Genomic DNA, 20,288 nt, shown 5'->3' on the forward strand with positions numbered 1-20,288 from the left:
AGAGCCACGGGGTGGATCTAAGCTGCACGCCCCGGGGGCGCTGCAGTGTCGTCCCCAAACCTGGGAGGTACTGAATGTTAGAAGGGCTCCTGGAGGCGATACATTCATGAGGCAGAAGCAGTCGCTGGGAATGTCTCAGTAGCTGTTACACCGCATAACCTGGTCGGCTGATAGGTTGTCCAACCTGCAGTGAATGTCTGCACCTCTGCTTTATCTGAATGGCACGACCAGAAGCAGAGAAAGCTGAAATCTGCCTTGGCACAGTGAGGTATGGAGTCATGGTAGCACACTTTGATAGCGTTTGCCAAGAGTTCTTAATGTAATTCTTATGCAAATGAAAATCTGAGTGTGAACACTGTTGGTGCAAATGTCTGCAGATGTACATTCTTCATTTCTTCAAATCTTGTGGCAGTCCTGAAAATACAGGGCTTCTATAGGCAGGGATTTGTAGTGTACTTCACAGGTGACTTCTTGTGTTGTGGCGGGCAGGAAGTTATCCAAGACAAGTGTATCTCATTTAGCTGTCAGCAGTATTGTGAAGCAGGGACATATATGGGTGTTTATTTCTCCTTGGAACTCTCTCTACAGGAACCGTATCATCAGTTCATATAGGACAGGGAAGGCAACATCTTTATTTATCCCTCCGACCTCCTCCACCCAAATACATTGAGCCCCCTGGCACCCGCGACTCGAGGATTCCTCACAGACTCCGGGTACATTATTCCTCCCAGATTCTCCTGCTTGTCCACTCAGTCACTGAATAAATAATCTGTGTGCTTTTGCTCCTCTGCACATAAGGACTCACTGACATGCTCATCTTTCTGTAGGCAGCACTTTCGACTTCTAATCATGTGTCCTTTTTCTGCAGGCAAGCAGGGCACAATGAGCTAGCCGACCGGTTGGTGGAGGGTCAGTACGAGTTGACGGACAGACTGGCATTCTATCTGTGTGGACGTAAACCAGGTGAGTGGCTCTCTAAAGCCATGGCTTCTTCCCTTAAAGTTTGTGATCCGGGGACCGTCACATGCTAACACTAAGCCTTGTGCATGATAATTGCAGTGGGTGCACCTATGAGAGGACGCCCTTCGCATATTAACTGAGAGCATTTCTTGCGCCTTACAAAAGAACCACGTTTCATAGATACAATATCTACTCGCACTATCAACTCCCTCTCTCTCCCTAGTACACTCCTTATTAAAGGTACTTGGAGACCCCTTAAGACACCTTAAATGTAAGCACTTGCAAATATTTTGGGGGTATAACCAGGTGTACTCTGGAGGTCAAATTAACATTGTTTAGGTATAGTTTAAACATAAAATATCAGAACAGACTTAGAGCCGCTGTTTATTTTAGGAGTGTTTTTCCACACAATCACAGAAAAAAATTTGTCCCACTTATCTTTGAACCTTTGAGAAGGGATGCTTGTTTCTTCTACAGTGCTACCCCGTCCCTTTTCTCAGAATTAGGGTATCTCCCTCCTTTTTAGGTTTTGCCTGCAAGTGCGCACATAGTGCGCATGCGCTAAAAAACCTTATGAGTATACTGTGGGATATATGACCCGCCCCCGGCTGCCATTGGCTAGCTCCATAAATGGAGGCTAGCCATTGGGAGCCGGATCTGTCCGTCAAGGCCGGAGCAGATTCGGGGGCGTTCCCGCGTTTTTTTCCCTGGGCGTGGTTTCGTTCGTCTTCATTGGAGACTTTGATTACCTTTTGCACGCATCCTTCTGAACATCGTACTGAGGAATCTGAGCACTGACTGCATCGCGGGAACTCAACATGGCCGCCCCAAGCCGCCGATGGGTCAGTGCTCTATGCCTCCAACTAAAAATTGTGCTCATGTAAAGCGCTCTGATACCTAAGGGTTGAGTTTGCGCTATATAAAACAGCAAAGGAAAACTTTTTAAAAGAATTAGGAGGCGGTGTAATCGGTAGTTCTAGGAGTATCACTCTTGCTGTACTTGCAAGGAAACTATGCAAACGGTTAATAAAAAGACATAATCTGCCCCGAAAAAGACGACCCGCTCATTATCGAAACCGTTCGTAAACCGGAAACACCCGTCGACTGCTCCGGTAGACAGGCGTTGCCCAGCCGCGCTCGGGCTAGCGCTCCAGGTAGCGTACAATGAGTTTTCACAACTGTCTAAGGAAAAGGGGGTAGTCCTCAGGAGATTCCAGTTACCAGAGTGGTTATTCGTCATCTGAAGAAAGACGACAGAAGTGTAACGGCGACCTGTGAGTTGAGGCGATATCAGCCTCTGTTTTGCGGCTGATGAGGGAGGGAAAATACACTTCTCGTGCTGGCAATTTAGCGGGGAAAGATAGCAACTATGCCAATTATGGCCTGTAGTTTAGGGAGCGCGTTAGGAAACTTGGCCTACAGGGCTATGAAGGTTTCATATAGAACCTGTTCAGTATTTCCACTTTCGGAGTGTGCTTGACGTGTCTTTTCAAAGGTGTTGTATTGTGACATTAGCGTTGAAGTGTTTTACCTACATGGTTAGTAAGTTATACCACGTAGAGTGTGTTGTTGGAAGAGGTTTATCTTTGCTGTGAACCTCCACATAGGAAGAGTTTGTTTTACGTGTGGACCTTAATCACGAGTTGAGCGATACACTTCTATCTACGTAATATTATTTTCAGAAATGTACCCTTTAAAAATTAAAAATGTAGGGTCCAAGAACGAAATTCTAAACTGCCGTGGGCTGGAAGCTTGTGGGGTCGAGAGGAATAACTATTTCCGTTCACTTAATAATGCGATGATACCTGTGCGTGCAGATAGGTCTTTGCGCACATCTGTCACTCGGTCCAGGTGCTTGTGTAGGTACCCACATCGTTTATGACACTTGTAGCAACATGAGGGATGATAGGTGGTTGTGACTACATTAGTGCTTTTAGCGGACAAATTGTGGATGTTATGTTAACCCATATGTAAATCCCACCATTACTTAAGAGTGTCCGGCGCTGGAGAATTCCTAGCAAGCCACTGGAAGCAAGATCATGTTTTTGTTGTTGCAGTTTTATAAAGCGTAAACTTGTCCAAAAGGTATTGGAGCACCAGTTAAATTACATAAGGACACATTCATTGTTGTTTTAGGCACGGGGATATTAAGTGATTTGCCCAGAATAACAGGATGTTCAGTGCTCTATGCCTCCAACTAACTCTGAGGCTTTAAGATACTAGTGTGGCTGCGTGACGCTTGTGCGGCACACTTCAACTGTGAATCAACCGAGGGAGCAGCGTCTCGTCTTCACGCCTGAGCAATCTCCTCAGAAAAGATTTTGTTGTCTATAGAAAAACTCATCCCCAATCTCCGCCTTTAAAAAAGCTGGTGTGCACACCAGAGGAGTGGTTATTTTCTTTAGCTCCAACATGATTTTTGTCAACGTCTGAATTTCCGAACCTCCGAATGGTCCATCTTAGAGGAAAAGAATCTCCTAATCCTTAGTGAGAATTTCAAAGAAGAATATCCATCATTTCCAGAGTACACTGTACTGACTGAGCCTTTCCGGCACGATGTGTTAGATAAAATGAACCTACCTACTACACTGTAACTGGGGGTACTGGCAGGGACCTCATGAGCATGTGAGGTGCAATAGGTGTGCGCTGGTATGACCGTAACTCCATGTCAGTGGAGGCGGGAGCCTGGCACCCCGCCCCCCGCTTTATAGTGCTATAAGCTGTCCGGTCTCTGCGTAAGCAAACCAAGTATTTCACATCACTTAGTGCGCTCAGCAGAGAAGCCAAAGAGATAATGAGAAAATAGTCAGAACCCTTTTACAGTCCGGATTATTTCATACGCTCAGCAACAAGGCCAAAAGGTGTGCTGTTTTAACATTAGGCACCTAATGCTTATTAACTGCGAAACGTTTTAGCCACTCACGATTGTGTGCCTGGTCGGTATTACGCCCTATCACGTTTGTGAATGTGTATATATTTTGCAATGTGACCTATGTACTAATAGATATTTATTACTGTGTTTGGTACTGTGTACAGACAGAAATGAAGCTGAAACTTGAGGACATATAATAACAGCGTTGCATTTCTGGTCTGCTTGTTTTCTGGCTTAATTGTAACTCCACAAACCCTTTCATATCTCATCGGCTTTTCCCATCCTCTCACTCATTGTGTTTGTGTTTAGAATTTGTATTTGGCATCCTATCCCTGACGAGGCCCTGAAGTGCTTGCAAGTGAGAGGCTCCTCCATTTGTTGTGCATTGTTAGTAGAGTGTAGGTTTACTGTGTAGCTTACATGGGATGCATTCTGTGTTGTGTGTATGGTGATAGAGGCGTGCTGCAATCATATGGCAGCAACATTGTGGCTCCACTTATGCATGGAGTGAAGCTGAAGTGTGAGGGAGAGATAGTAATGTGATGTCCTTGTGTTTTTCACATTGTTCTTGGAGATCTTTTTACTGACGTTTGCAGAAACATTATATTTCAAGTTCCATATTCAATCACATAAATTCCTAGACCCCTCTCCCTCCACAAAAGACCACAGGGTTGATACAGTGATCAGTTATCCAGTATTTGTTTATGCATAATACAGTCTCATTAGACTTGGTGCATTTGTTTTCCTCCTTACTAGGAATTGTTCATTTGTCTCTCCTGTTCAGTCAATTTCTGCGTCACAAAAATGTAACCAATGTTCATATTTTTATGAGCTGCCCCTGCCCTTATTCATTGGAAGATGAAGAACCCTGCACATATCTAAACTTACCTTACATGTTTCGATTTCTAAGGGCGGATACACTTCGCCAGGCCTGTGTGATATGTCACTTTACTAGGACTAATGCTAGTTGGGATTCAACCATTACAACGCGGTCTTTACACCTCGCTACCAGGAGGCGGCCTGGGGCCCCGCTGGTAGCAAACTGGGAGGGAACCAAGACCCCCGTGATAGCAGTACTTAGTGGATTACGGCGGCCGGGAGGGGCACTCCACGCAGCAGTTGTGACTGCTCCCCATAACATTTGTAATATGGGCAATTCAAGTCACCATAACATTTGTAATATGGGCAGTTCAAGTCACCAAGGAGCATTGTGACCTTCTAGGGGAAAGAGTCCGAAAGTGGGTTACTTAAAAAGGTCTTGGAACTGCAGGTGTCTTGCAATATCATTTTAATGTATAGTTGGGAAAGAATATATTCTTTATAATGAACAGTTGCAGAATAACTCTCTCCAAAGCTGTATGGAACTCTGAGAGCCTGATGTACATTGCCAGACAGTGTGTGGGGCTTGCAGTATGTGTGGGGGCTTGCAGTGTGTGTGGGGGCTTGCAGTGTGTGTGGGGGCTTGCAGTGTGTGGGGGGGGCTTGCAGTGTGTGGGGGGGGCTCTCAGTGTGTGGGGGGGCTCTCAGTGTGTGGGGGGGCTCTCAGTGTGTGGGGGGGCTCTCAGTGTGAGGGGGCTCTCAGTGTGAGGGGGGCTCTCAGTGTGTGGGGAGGGCTCGCAGTGTGTGGGGGGGCTTGCAGTGTGTGGGGGGCTCTGTGTGGGTGTGTGTGTGGGGGGCTCTGGGTGTGTGTGTGGGGGGCTCTGTGTGGGTGTGTGTGTGGGGGGGCCTCTGAGTGTGTGTTGGGGGGGCTCCCTGTGGGTGTTTGTGTGTGTCATTTGCGAGAGATAAAGCTAGTGGCATTGTAAATGACAATGCCATTTATTTATGTTAAAAAAAACATAAATAAAAATAATGTCAAGAGCAATGCCAATAGCTCAAACTTTAACACAGGCAAAACCATTGCATTGTAAATGCTTGTTTAGATATCTTTGCCACTGTGCCATCTACGCCACAGTTATACAGTGTAAAGCCTTTTGTTTTCCTTGTCCCTATAATGATGAAGATGTGCTTTGTAAAATGATGATTTGAGGACATATTTGGAAATAGCTAAAATTATTTCCACCTGACTAATTGAAGGATTTTCAAATAGCTCTTATCACACTAGCTAATGCGTTCAATAAATCAAAAGACCACCATGAAATCATTGGATCCCCCTGACTTCACTCTGAGCTTCTGTCCAGGACTGTCCATTCCCTCTATCTGTCCTCCCACCCATCCCCTGGTACTGCCATTACATCGTCTAACTGTCCGGCCAATGACTTTTGCAAATTCTTTAACATTACCTTTCTCATGTTCAAATCTTTTAAAGTTGCAATTTCCTGCTTCCAGAGACGATTGATGTGCTTTTAGACTTGCACAAGTGGCTGGAGTCTTTTAGCGCCTCCACACCAGTCAGATATGTAGTGGACATTAGACTGACTCACCTACACCCCTTATTTAATGCTGCAAAGTCCATCATTACTTCTCTAGTCATGAGCAGTCGGGCTACTACTCCTGTCTTTATGCTATATAGAGTCAACTACTTAGCAATGTGCATACTTTTCTTTCTCCACTGTGGTCGCCCCACCTCCTTTCCCTGTAGGTGAGCTTGCTTCTAGGAGTAGACGCCAGTGTAAACTCTCTGAGTTGTTCAAGGCTATCCATGTCTCCCCATCTAGTCAAGGATTTTTTCAGATGCTCTTCCATGTGTGCTCTTCGATGGCTTTACATCCATATTTTTACAGAACTGGAAACCCCTTTTGCACATTTAATGTGCTCTGCCCTCATCCTTGGAACTCGCGTCATCTCGGCCACAGGCCTAAACTCTTAACAGAATTCGAATCCACGCCGAAGGTCCACCTCCTTGGTGTGGAGTCTGCAGGTGACGTAGGAGCTCTGCTCCATCTTCGGCTTCAGTTAAGTCTCCCTTTTCATTCCTTGTGAATGTACCATCGACCGAGCTGCTGCTTTTATGTGCCTGTTCTCATCCCAACACACTCTCCCTGTGGCTTATGTATACCTGCTACAACTCTTCAAATTAACATATGTTAGCTAAACCGAATGCAAAAACATTTCTGCTTGAAAAGTACACTGTCTTTCACTGTATTGAATAATGTTAATAAATGAAAAGATAATGCAATATATGAGTATATCTGGCTAAAACATGGTCCTCCCTTTTCTTGTCTGTTACAGATCACAAGAATGGACATTACATCATCCCACAGATGGCTGACAGGTGAGGCAGACTTCCCTGTCATCGGGCACTTCTCTCTGGTCTATTTTGTTCACTTTACAGATAGTGAGAACAAAGGCAGCTATGCTATGCTTGCTATCAGAGGCTTCCTGCCCAATGTTATGTTATCTGGCACTACCATTGTGTGAAGCTGTAACTAGTGTAGCATAGCAGCGCTTTCAGGATTAAATCCGCTCACAGAAGTCTGTGGTTGTAGTATAACCTATGTCGCAAGAATTGGGTGACATTCTTGAGGGCCTGAAGTAGTCTGGTCATGTTGCAGTCAGTGGAACATGGGTAATGTGTGTGCCTTGTCTTATAGAGGTTTCTGAAAGGCTGTAAAGCCATTTATTCTACATCTCTGATCGCAGGACAAGAGCATGGTCCGAGATCTTTCACATATGGTGGTCCAGTTGAAAGGGAGTAAAGAAGTGCAGTGTTATATCTGTGTATGGAGTTCCCCCAGAAGCATAGCCCTAAGGAAATCACATACTCCTGAGCTCTGCGGGATAGCTCCACAAGGTGGTGGTTCTTGCAGCACCAAAACCACTAGTCTAGAGCAAATATTATTCTTGACTTTATAATTAGAACTCATTTTGTTTTGCTATATATATTTTCAGTAGAGTAGAGCCGGGTTTTCGTATCATTGGTTATTGCAGCAGTTAGAACCTAAATATTCTCATTTTATTTCTCTATAACAAAAATTGTAATAGAACATTGTGTTCGAGGCATATGAGCTGCAGATCTCGCACTGTGCGTTAGATCGCCACCTGGTGTTGGGCTCGGATGATTGCATGTTTTTGTCGTCTTGGAAGAAGTCTTTGTGGTCACGAGATAGGTGAATCCTCCCTTGGACGATAGTGCGCATGGGCATCGGCTCCATCCTTAGATTGTTTTTTTCCGCCACGGGGTTCGGTTGTAACTTTTCCGCTCCGAAATCTACTTTTCCAGTAGTTTGACGCGTAAAAACTTTACCAAACAACTTTCTCTATCAATAACTATCGACTCAACATCATCCCATCGATTACGGTCGTCGACGCGGGCCGTTGGGCCTATCCACGCCGTGAGGCCTACAACACATGGAAAGGACGCCGTTCAAGAGATGCCCCGAGTGTGGAGCAAAATTTCCACACAGCGACCATCACGAGGTGTGTAATCTGTGCTTATCGCCAGAACATGACGAGTCGAGCTGTACAGCTTGTGCATCCTTTCGATCCAAGAAGACCATTCGAGATCGGAGGGCCCGTCGACACGATATGCAGAGATCGGCTCCGGAACCGGTGGATATCTTCGACGAAGGTCCATGCGTCCCAGAGGAAGATTCCGATGATCTCCAAATCGTATCTGAGGCAGATGACTCCGATGACTCCATAACTTCGGGTCAAAGCGTGAGTACTACTGCCCCTGCCTCAGTACCTACACTGAAGGCAAAGGTCAAAACTCCGCCTTCGGGGCCCAGTCGCGACCGAAAGACTGCTTTGAAAGCCCCGCAATCGAGACCGGTTCCGAAGAAAATATTAAAGCCTTCCGGTAGCTTGGGACCAAGCAAACCGCACGTGCCGATACCACCAGCTCCCTCGGCACCGAAACTGAAAGAAGTCCCCGTTCCGAAGCACACTCTGAAACCGTCGACTCCTAAAGACAAGACGGCTCCGAAAATAATGAAGCCTGTTTCCGACGCTTCCAAGCCGACCAAAACAGCTACCAGCCCGAAATCTTCGGTGCCGAAACCCACAAAGCCTGCTTCCGATGCTTCAAAGCCCCCGAAACAGGCCTCAACCCCAAAGATAATATCTTCGGTGCCAAAAACTACGCCAAAGGACTCTATACCAGCTCCTAAGGCTGAAGACAAGCTACAACCATGCCAGGAACCAAAAAAATCGGCGCCGAAAGCGGTTCCTCCAGAAGAGGAGCTTTTTCAGCCTGATCCTTTGCAAAAAAGGATCTACATTGATCCACAAACAGGACATGTCTCTACTATGCCACACAGGAAGAGGAAATTAGATACAGCACCTACACCTTCAGTGCCTGTCCAGAAGAATGATTCTGCCACATCACCTATGCACCCTTCTTCTCCTGTACACTCTCCTTCACCTCCTCTTCCTTCGAACCTTTCACCTCAAAATTCTCCTCATTCTTCACCTCCACATACACCACCTCAGAATGATGATGAGTATACCATAGGGGAGGGGGGAGACCCAGATGAACCTTTTCCCTATCCAAATGATACACCAGACTGGGAGTACCCAAATCCACAGGATGTGCCAGATATCCCAGATCCACATCCATACACATCCAAACCATCTCCTCCAGAAGACAATATAGGTTTTGGACATTTACTCAATAGGGCTGCCATCTATCATAATGTCACAATGCACTCAGATGAGGCAGAAGAAGATTTTTTGCTAGACACTTTTGAACATTCCCAAAGGTCAGTTCAAATACTACCTTTGATTAAAGGGGTCATCAAGCATGCCCCAGAAGTGTTTAAAGATCCTGTACGAGCTAGGATCATAAATCCAAGAATAGAGAAAAAGTACAGGCCTGCGCCTGGGGATCCTGCCTACATTAAGGAACGGCTACCCTTAGACTCCCTAGTCGTTTCAAACGCTAGAAAACGAGCAAACTCACAGACATCAGGAGAAGCACCACCTCCTGATAAGGAGTCAAAGATAATAGACGCTTCAGGCAAGAGAATAGCTGCCCAAACTAGTAATACATGGCGCATAGCTGACACACAACCCTCCTCGCAAGATACGACAGGGCTCACTATGATCAGTTAGAAACACTTTTACAACATCTACCTGACCAATATAAAGCACAGGCAAATGACCTTCTACAGGAAGGGAAGCTAATTTCAAATGCCTCCATCACGTGCGCACTAGATGTAGCAGCCACAGCATCTAGAGCAATAAACACTAGTGTCCTACTTAGATGACATGCATGGCTACGCATTTCAGGATTTAAGTAGGAAGTGCAAACATCTGTCTTAAATCAGCCATTCAACCAACAACAATGTTTGGTCCAGAGGTAGACACAACACTTGAGAAAATTAAGAAAGACACTGATACAGCCAAATCTATGGGAGCTCTGCAGTCTACCCAAGGAAGAGGATCCTTTCGTCGCTCCTTTTACAGAGGAGGCTCCAAAGCAGCTGGAGCAGACAATTCAGCTTCCTTTAAAACCAACACACAAACATCCTCCAATAGAGGATATTTTAGAGGAGGCTATAGGGGCAACAACAACAAGGGAAGAGGTCGAGGAAATAACAATAATCTAACCTCCCCTAACACAAAACAGTGACTTCCTTTTGTTTCCCCAACAGCATTCCACTCCTGTAGGGGGCAGACTAACACCGTTCCTACCTGTCTGGAATTCCATCACAACAGACAAGTGGGTAACACAAATTATCCATTATGGCTACTGCCTAGAACTTACAGCTACCCCTCCACATATACCACCCAGACAGCGTCCAATGGCTACAGAACATCTAACGCTGCTCAAACAAGAGGTTCTCTCATTGCTTCTAAAAAATGCAGTAGAAATAGTTCCATTACAACATCAAGGAACAGGGGTGTACTCGCTGTATTTCCTAATACCCAAGAAAGACGGGACATTGAGACCAATTCTCGACCTCAGGCCCCTTAATCTATATATACACTCAGGGCATTTTCATATGATCACTTTACAACAAGTGCTCCCATTGTTGCAACAAGGTGATTTCCTTACTACACTAGATCACAAGGACGCCTACTTCCACATTCCCATACATCTTTCTCACAGGCAATATCTAAGGTTTGTGCTAGAAGCACAACACTATCAGTGCAAAGTCCTTCCATTCAGAGTCACAACTGCAGCAAGAGTGTTTACAAATTGCCTAGCAGTAGTAGCAACACTTCTCAGAAGACAACACATCCATGTCTTCCCATACCTAGACGATTGGCTCATAAAAGCCACGTCATTCAATCAGTGTGTCCAACACACATCTCAAACCATTCAAACATTGCACAACTTAGGGTTCACAATCAACTACACCAAGTCACATCTTCAGCCCTCTCATGTACATCAATACCTAGTGGCTACAAAAAACACAGCTACAGCTCTAGCTTATCCCAGTCCAGCCAGGATACAGAGCATTCAAGCCTTAGTCACAAAGTTTCAAACACAACACTCTCTCTTAGCCAGAGTGTTCATGCAACTAATAGGCATGATGGCATCATGTATTTTTATTGTTCCATATGCAAGACTGCAAATGCGCCCATTGCAAGAATGTCTAGCACATTAGTGGAACCAGGCTCAAGGACAATGTGTTGGTAGACCGCCGCACACATCGCTCTCTGCAGTGGGGGAACACCAAAAACTTGTCCAGAGGGCGGCAGTTCCTCAAGCCTGTTCCACAAATAGTACTTACAACAGACACATCCCTAACAGGATGGGGAGCCCATCTCCTACAACTCAAGGGAAAGGGACCACTCAACAAAAAGTGCTCCACATGAATCACTTAGAGCTGCTAGCAATATTCCTAGCACTCAAGTCCTTCCAAGTACATGTACAGAACAAAGCTGTCCTGATCTGGAGAGACATGACAGCCATGTACTACATTCAAAAACAGGGGGGGGACACTCTCTCTGCAACTGTCCCGGCTTGCACAGAACATTTGGAGATGGGCCATTCCGCAAAAACTTATATCTGCTAGCAGAACACCTTCCAGGAGTTCACAATCAGATAGCAGATCTGTTAAGTCGGCAGACACAACAGATTCACGAATGGGAACTACATCAGCAAGTTCTCCTACCATTCTTTCACAAGTGGGGCCATCCAAACATCAAAACATAAAAATGCAAAATGCCCAACCTTCCCCGCCAGGTTTCCACACCCGTTGTCCAAAGGCAATGCGATATGGATGAACTGGTCAGGCAGATTTGCGTACCCTTTTCCGCCACTCATACCACTAGTATTGCGCAAGCTAAGACAACAGTCTCTCAAAATGATCCTAGTAGCTCCCACATGGGCACGCCAACCGTGGTTCACAACGCTGCTAGAACTCTCGATAGTTCCACACCAAAAGCTGTGTCTGACACCATCCATGCTAACACAGAACCATGGAGACATCAGACATCCAGATCCAAATCAACTGAATCTAGCGATCTGACTCCTTAAGTCTTAGAGTTTGGTTACCTTAACCTACCACCAGACTGTATGAATATCATTAAAGAAGCCAGAAGACATACTACTAGAGCTTGCTATGCAGCAAAATGGAAGAGATTTACCGTTTACTGCAACAATAATCAAATGAGCCACTGGATGCTTCTATCCAGAATATTATCTGCTACCTTCTACACTTATAAAAATGTAAATTAGCATATTCATCTGTAAGGCTTCATCTTGCAGCCATTGCTGCGTATCTATAAAATAGACAACATCTGTCGTTGTTTAGAGTACCTGCAATTAAAGCATTTATGGAAGGATTGAAAATAATAATTCCTGCTAGGCTACCACTCTCTCCAGTGTGGAACCTAAACATTGTTCTTACCAGACTCATGGGACCCCCTTTTGAACCTTTATACAAAAGTGAACTACAATTCCTCACATGGAAAACAGCTTTCCTTATTGCTATTACCTCTCTCAGGAGAGTAAGTGCAATTCAAGCTTTCACTATACAAGAACCATTTTTACAGCTACACCGTAACAAAGTGGTCCTAAGAACAAATAGAGTTGCCAGTGTTTTTTCAAAACCCAGACTCTGTAACAGAAAGAGCTCTACATACCCTAGACGTTAAGAGAGCCCTTCTCTATTACATTTACCGGACCAAAACCTTTCGAAAACCAAAACAATTGTTTGTAGCTTTCTCACCACCACATAAAGGCAACCCCATCTCTAAAGCTGGAATTGCTAGGTGGATTGTAAAATGCATACAAATATGCTATCAAAAGGCAAAACGTACATTAACAGTTCCTCCTAGAGCGCACTCCACACACAAACTAAGAGCCTTCATGGCTTTCTTAGGGCACATTCCCCTAGAAGACATCTGTAAGGCAGCAACATGATCTACAACACATACCTTCATGAAACACTATTGTGTTGATGTGCAAGCCAAGCAGCAAGCTGCTGTAGGCCAAGCTGTCCTCAAAACTCTCTTTCAAACTACTGAAACAGATACAGGTGACCACCGCTAGGGGAGACACTACTGTACGATCTATGCACAGTGTGAGATCTGTAGCTCATATGCCTCGAACGGAAAATGCTACTTACCAGTATGCATCTGTTCTTGGCATGTAGAGCTGCAGAGTCTCACACGCCCACCCGCCTCCCCGGGACCTGTATCTGTTCCAGTTCTATCTTAATTAGATATTACACACATGGACATCCCTTTTATTTCTTCTAACTCCATCATTTCCCATCATAGCGAAAAACAATCTAAGGATGGAGTCGATGCCCATGCGCACTATCGTCCAAGAGAGGAGTCACCTATCTCATGACTACAAAGACTTCTTCCAAGACGACAACAACATGCAATCATCCAAGCCAAACACCAGGTGGCGATCTAATGCACAGTGTGAGACTCTGCATCTCTACATGCCAAGAACAGATGCATACTGGTAAATAGCATTTTCCTTTTCTTACATTAGGAACAAAAAAGCAGAACAGATAGTATTTTTCTTCTTCATTTAGTTGAGAGGTTGTTGATCAAGATGGCATTGTATTTCCATCATTATAATTGTTAAATGAAAATATGCAACCTTTCATTTTTACTAGTCAAAGATACAATGTGCATTAGGGATGGGATAAAAATGAAAGAAATGCATAGGAGCACCCTTCAGATAAATCTTACCAAGTAATCTTGGCCAAATAAAATAGTTTTTCCTGTAAACATAACTTCCCTCACACTAAAATGATCAGTACACCTATCCCCCTCAGATGGGTATTGTGGCAGTAACTATGTGTCTGATCTGGTAGGCTTTGTGCCAGTAGTCAACACTGAACCAATGGCAAGTGCAGGCAGTTACTGCACAGCGAGGATCTTCTTTCCACGAGGGAGCCTACTTATTACAGCCTGACTTGCCCTGCTTTTCGTCATTGGATCCTGGTAGCAGGTCTTACATCCCAGATGTCACCCACTTGTATTGGGGGATGTACAAGTCTTTCGTGGTGCCTTTGATGAATACTCCTTGACCTCCTTCCCACGAGCATAGACAGAGCTGCCACCATTTAGTAAGATATAGTTCATGTAATTTGTTGAATTTCGTATGTGGAGGGATGTCACTCTCCTCCCTCATTCTCAATTATTGTATCTGGCAATTGAAGCAGTTTCAGGCATTTTCCTGAGGATTTAAAGTTCTTCAGACTAAAATATTTCTTTCCTTTTTAGACTTGGTGTACGCTATACACGAGTGTGTTGGCATGCCTCTTGTAGCATTTTGGTGGGGGATTCCTACATTTTTCCATATTTATGTTTAGGAATTATTTATTTGTATAAACGTTAGTGACTACAGATATATAATACAATTGACTTTATGGAAAATAGTTCTTAGAAAATTTATGATTTCTAATTTGAAAGACTTTTCATACTTTAAATTCTTGGTTGCATAATTTACTTGAAAACTCTTTTAAGGCTAAGCTTGTGTGTTGTCTTTTGGGACCATGCCTAACCGTTCTCTCTGCTCTCCCTAACTTTTGCAAATGAATTTGCTAGTTTGCCCATCTCTGTTTTGGATCCCGCTTACTGAGAACTTAATTTGACCTTCAGGCTGTTCTGACCAGGCAGCAAGGCTTGTGGAACTCTGCTGCTCCCAAAGTCAGATGTCATTAGTTTATTGTTTACTACGCTCAGCTGTTCTTGTTTCCCCACCAAATTATTCTAACATGAATTTGTAACAGAGTCCCTCCCTGTGTCCGTCTTTTTACGCATCCAAAGAAGTAACCAATCAGACAATGGTTAATGGAAGGATATTTAAAATCAGACTTTTCCAGCCTACGTGTTCCGTTTACCCTTTGCCCTGGATAGGGTGGGGGGAGGGGGGTCATGTTCGATTCTTATTTTCTCTTCGCTTATTTTGTTAGCAGTGCAAATGCACCTTTATCTGTGTCTATGAACTTGCTCCATGAAGAGCAACTGTCTGTTGCATTGCTTTCACCTTTGTGTGTGTTAATATTCGTATAGGGTTGTACCTCTTTGACTATGTCCGTTTTATTTTCATACGCATGTTTATAAAATGATTTTAAAGCCTGTGCATTATTTAGCATCCTCGTATGCTTGTGATTGTGCACTAGGTTGTGCACCAATGAACTTACGTTACTCTCACTGTTTTGTGCTGTACTGTGAAGTTTGTTTCTAATGGGTATGGGTGTTTTTGTGATTGAATATGTGGTGCCTATGTGTGTTTGGTACCGCTAAGTTGTGAATCAAACGAAAATACTTTAGTGATTCAGAAAGGTTCACGTGGGATCACTAAGCTTGGAAATATGCATAGTTTTAAAATTATTTTCATCAGTGTATAACAGTGTGATGGTACACAAACTCCAGTACTAGCAGTGACCGATAAAGGTGGCAGCAGTGATGTCTAATTAGCCTCCATAGTTACTTTAGCAGGGCCCACTCAAAGAACTCCATGAAAGTAGTGGCCAGGTAGCGATTGGTGTAGTATGCTGGAGTAGTCACTAAGATCACCGCTGATATCAGTAGGGGGCATTCATAGCCACAAGGTATTACATGCACCGGAAATGCCCAGCAGTGGCTTTCTGTGTGGTCTTCAAGGCTAAATTTGGTATTCATGAAGGTTCCAGGTGCTCTCGTAGAAGCACAACAAAGTGGAACCCAGTTCTAGAGATGCATCTCTTGAACCAGTTTCCACATTTTTTTTCTAAATGGGCAGTTGTTGAAACCACCGTGCCTAATAGGGTTTGTGTCAAATGTCCCTTCTCATTCTGAACTGCACCCGATCCTCACACTCCTACTCTTCCTCCTTTCAAATTTTTTTTTTTTTTTGCCTGTATGATTAAGATCTATTTCTCCAATTCTCAACCCCTCCTTTATAGCTCTTTTCTCCTCTTTCTTTAGTCTGGTATGGCTGGTTAAGACAGTTGTCGGACTTTTGCAATCAATAAAATTTGAATAATACATTGTAAATATACATACAGAGACTGACTTTGCAGACCTTTAAACTTACTGACCCACCCGATAGCCACTCCCTTCATGCAATCGCCTGGTGCAGAGCCGATCCCACACGCTGTGCGCACAGTTTATTGGCAATCCTTGCAGAGAGCAGGTTTTCAGCTAAATTGTTTGCAGGCTCCCCGAGGTCAATGTCTTTTAGAAACCTCACTAGGACATCAGCAGAATCCTCGGTACCTTTTAGTTTTGTTTCGTCTTTTTTTGGTGTTGGAGATGGAAGGTGTTATGTTTAAGCGCTTTAGGATGGGCTCAGTACAAAACCCCATCCCCTACTAGGCTTTGCCTAATCCTTTCAAGGTGACCATTTTTCAAAAGTTGGTAGGTCGGGCTTTTGGTCAGTCCTCTGCAGCCATTGGTTTCCTCATCATTCACATTTTGCTTCCTCCCACTGCAGCATACAACATGTGGCAAGAAATCCATCAACTTCAGCCAAAGGCTGTACTGCCCTTTGAGTGGTTGACATTTTGCTTGATCACCAGGTATGTCAGAAATTTTATGAGGCTGAGGTCAACAAACTAAAATAGGACCCTTCAAAGGATGAGCTCATTCAAAGTTTAATAAAATGTTCAATAGAGAAAACACAGAAGATCCATTACCTTATGCCATTTAATGGTAATAGCTGTTAGCTGCCTTTTACTTTGCTTTAGAATCTATTAATAAATGCTGGAGCTCAAGCGGAAGTCCCTCAGAAAGCATGGGACCTAGTGAAAAATGAATCCTTTAAGCATCCCCCCAACCCTTCTGATGGGCCTGCGATCACACGCACATCCACATAAAAATGTGTGCTTCATTGCCTGGCCTGATTGCCCACACCTTTAGTTGTCAGTTTTTCCTTTACTCATTTCATAGGTTCTCTTTTATTTGTTTACATTCTCCTTTTTTATTAAAAAAAAAGAAATTCTGGCCAGACACAACGTTCACGGTTTTCCTGAGTTTAAAATATATATATATATATAATTAATCACACAGCGGCCACATTACATAGCAGCATTTTTTAACTTTTATTATTTTAATTTATCTTGCATATGCTTTAAAAATGCAATCATTAAAACATTTTGTACCACAAAAACAGCTTAAAAAACAACAACTTTTTAGCTTTGGAAATGCTTATTTCATTTGTGGTAATGCAAGAACATTGCAGCCACCCAAATCCCGTTGCCTCCATACAGGGTCCCTCCATGTTTATTCACTCCTTTTCTAGCCTATATCCTGGACATGGCCTAACCTAACTTGTATATAGTTTAATAGAAAATAATGTTGTGCCATATACAAGAATAATTTTGTCCATGTATACGGGATACTGATACTCCTCGGTATCTCATCCTCATACTCTTCCTCGCTCTTTCATTTGCTCTCCATTTTTTCTCACTTAAATAAGATGTTTTAATCACCCCTGCCCCCCAATGTCCACATTAAGCCATACCTTTTTTTTTTCTTTTTCTGGTTTCTTTATTCCCATATGTCACCCGGTGTCCCCTTCGCTCTGGTAGCAGCAGCAGCAGATAGACTACCACAGCAGATTATTCTTTGTGAGCCAAGTAAGCTTCACGCCTGCATCTCTGGCCAGATGGCTGTCTCTGACCCGTCCCTGGTCTCTTGGGAATAGCAAACCAAAGTAGAGCCAGGCTCAGCATCACAGGTCCTGCCCTTTCCTTCCCTTTTAAATGACAAAACCTGTTAAACACAGAACAGCTTTGTCCATGAAATCTAAAAGAGTGTTTTTTCTTTGCAACCAATGTACAATTTTCATCTCATTGAAGACCTGAAATCTCTGTCAACGTTTATTGGGTGTCCAAATCCTCTTTGTTTTGCTAATCTTCTTCACTACAGTCATTGTTATTGCCTCGGCTCCTAATCCTAGTGGCTTTGTGCTGGACATTGTAGATTTTTTAAAGTTTCCATGTTGTATGGATTATTTTAAGTTGCACCATCGCACATTTATTAAATGTGAGTGTATTTGGATCCTTGCTTGCATTTTAGCATTTTAATTCCTATAAAGCGCTTAACTTACTAGGTTGGACATTATATTGAGGGTTTATTGAATTTATAAATCAGGATTATATTGTATGATCTTGAGGCTTTTTTGTTTGCAGTTTGAGTTCATTTCTTTATGGGTCTTTTTTTTTTAGTTAAAAACTCTGTTTGGAATTTACACTGTGTGCAGAAAGGGCGGTGTGCTGATTTATGAGTTAATACGAAAAAATAGTAACTAAGACAACAATGTGGCGTTTGGGTAATGTTCATCAAAGTTGTGCATGCTTTTATCAGGTTTACATGTACTATTAGAAATATCTATGGTTTTAATGTTTGTGTCTTATTGGCATGAGATCAAACATGAACTAAATAAATACAAATACAATCATTAAGTAGCTGACCCCCTCTTTACGCCAAACTGTTTGTGAAATCAGGGAAGGTAGTGATATTAACAGAAAAATATACTCCTGAATTCCCTTACATTTAACGTTTACTTTTCTCTAAAAAGGGATTTTACATATACATGATGTCAAACTAATTTAACTTGTCATACGTGTTTATTAAATGCAGTATGCTAATTTTATTAATATTCTAACAATCAATCAAGCTTTATTTGGCCATAAAAGCACAATAGATAGTACAAACAGGTTTAAAAAATAAGCAATGCAAATAGTGTATTAACAGTTATCTGTACAATTGTGTTTCAGAAAACATTTATCATTTGCACACCACCACGTAAAATCTTCTGATTTGTTTTTCTTGCTTTTAAAATTTTTTCTCACTGGGCTTTCACAACTACTGAAATATATTTTGAAATGTTTGTACTGTTGATGTTCGAGGCATGTGGGCTGCTAAATTCATATCTGTAGCATAGATCGCCGCCTAGTGTTGGGTCCGGATGATTGCACATTGATGTCCTGGAAGAGTCTTCGAAGTATCACGAGATAGGTGGCTCCTCCCCTGGACTACAGTGCGCATGGGCATCGACTCCATCCCCAGATTGTTTTTTTCCGCCATTGGGTTCGGATGTGATTTCGACGTCTCCTGTTCGGAATCGTTATAGAACTCTTCAAGGCCAAAAGGCCTTCTTTGCACCGTCGGTATTGTTTGCGTTCGGTCCCGTCTATCTTCCAGCTCGTGGAGTCTGATATCCGGGGGGGTCGTGTGACTCTTCGGTGATCGGGGCCTAGTCGACGCAGCAAGACTTCAACGGCATGGAGCGGAGTCCATTCAAGAAATGTCCCGTGTGTGGATCCAAGTACCCACACATCGACGTCCATCCTGTGTGCAACAAGTGCCTGTCGCCGGACCACGACGAGGCCAACTGTATGGCCTGTTCCAGATTTCGATCGAAAAAAACGATCAAGCTTCGGCGCATGGCGCGCCTTGAGGCCCAGCGATCGGCTCTAGCACCGGTGGACATCTTTGATGACCCCGCGGAAGACGAACAAGTGCGTCACCTGCAGATTTCCCCTACCCCGATGGAGGTCGAGTCCGAAGACGGAGCTGACGACCACAGTCCCGACGTTGAAGAAATCGTCGAAGGTAGGGGACGACGACGAAGCATATGGGGCCATGGAAGATAGCTCGGAGGATGAGCTATGCCCCGTTCGTACTCTCACGAAGGCTCAGGTCACGGGGTCGCCACGCGGCCTTACCCACGACCTTACACCTCGATCCACGGCCCCGCCTTCCGGCTCGGCTACGGACACCTCCGCGGAGCCGCCATTACAGAAAACGAAACCGAAACCCTCGGTACCGGTGAAAACGAAGACGTCCGCTCCGGTGCCGACGCCGTCGTCTTGGGGGGCCCCCAAACAGGCGCACGCTGCAGACCAGGCTAAGGTGCCGAAGGTGGTTGCGGAGCCAAGCTCGAAGAAGCCCATCGGGTCGGAGTCTACCAAGGGAGACAAGCCGACGCCCAAGAAGACTGCCGTTCCTGCATCGGGAAGGTCTGTCGCGCCGAAGACCAAGGGGCCCGTCGACGCGAAGTCGGTGAAGGCCGCAGAGCCGAGGTCTGGGGCCGTGACCCCTAAAGGGAAACCGATCGATCCGAAGCCATCGGCATCGACGTCTACGGTAGTGGACAGTGTAACGG

General features: G+C 44.2%; 1 protein-coding gene across 10 annotated transcripts in view; it reads left to right on the forward strand.

Moving 5' to 3' along the window:
- GIT1 (GIT ArfGAP 1) overlaps positions 1 to 20,288 on the forward strand; it is a 534,945-nt gene that overhangs the window by 286,290 nt on the left and 228,367 nt on the right. For all 10 annotated transcript variants that reach the window (XM_078680041.1, XM_078680045.1, XM_078680044.1 and 7 more), the window contains exons 7-8: positions 869 to 963; positions 7,004 to 7,046. In XM_078680041.1, the coding sequence (XP_078536167.1) occupies positions 869 to 963; positions 7,004 to 7,046 (138 nt within the window). The remainder of the gene's footprint in view (positions 1 to 868; positions 964 to 7,003; positions 7,047 to 20,288) is intronic.

The sequence above is a fragment of the Lissotriton helveticus genome, chromosome 3_1 (genome assembly GCF_964261635.1).
Source record: "Lissotriton helveticus chromosome 3_1, aLisHel1.1, whole genome shotgun sequence".
Lineage (NCBI taxonomy): Eukaryota > Metazoa > Chordata > Amphibia > Caudata > Salamandridae > Lissotriton > Lissotriton helveticus.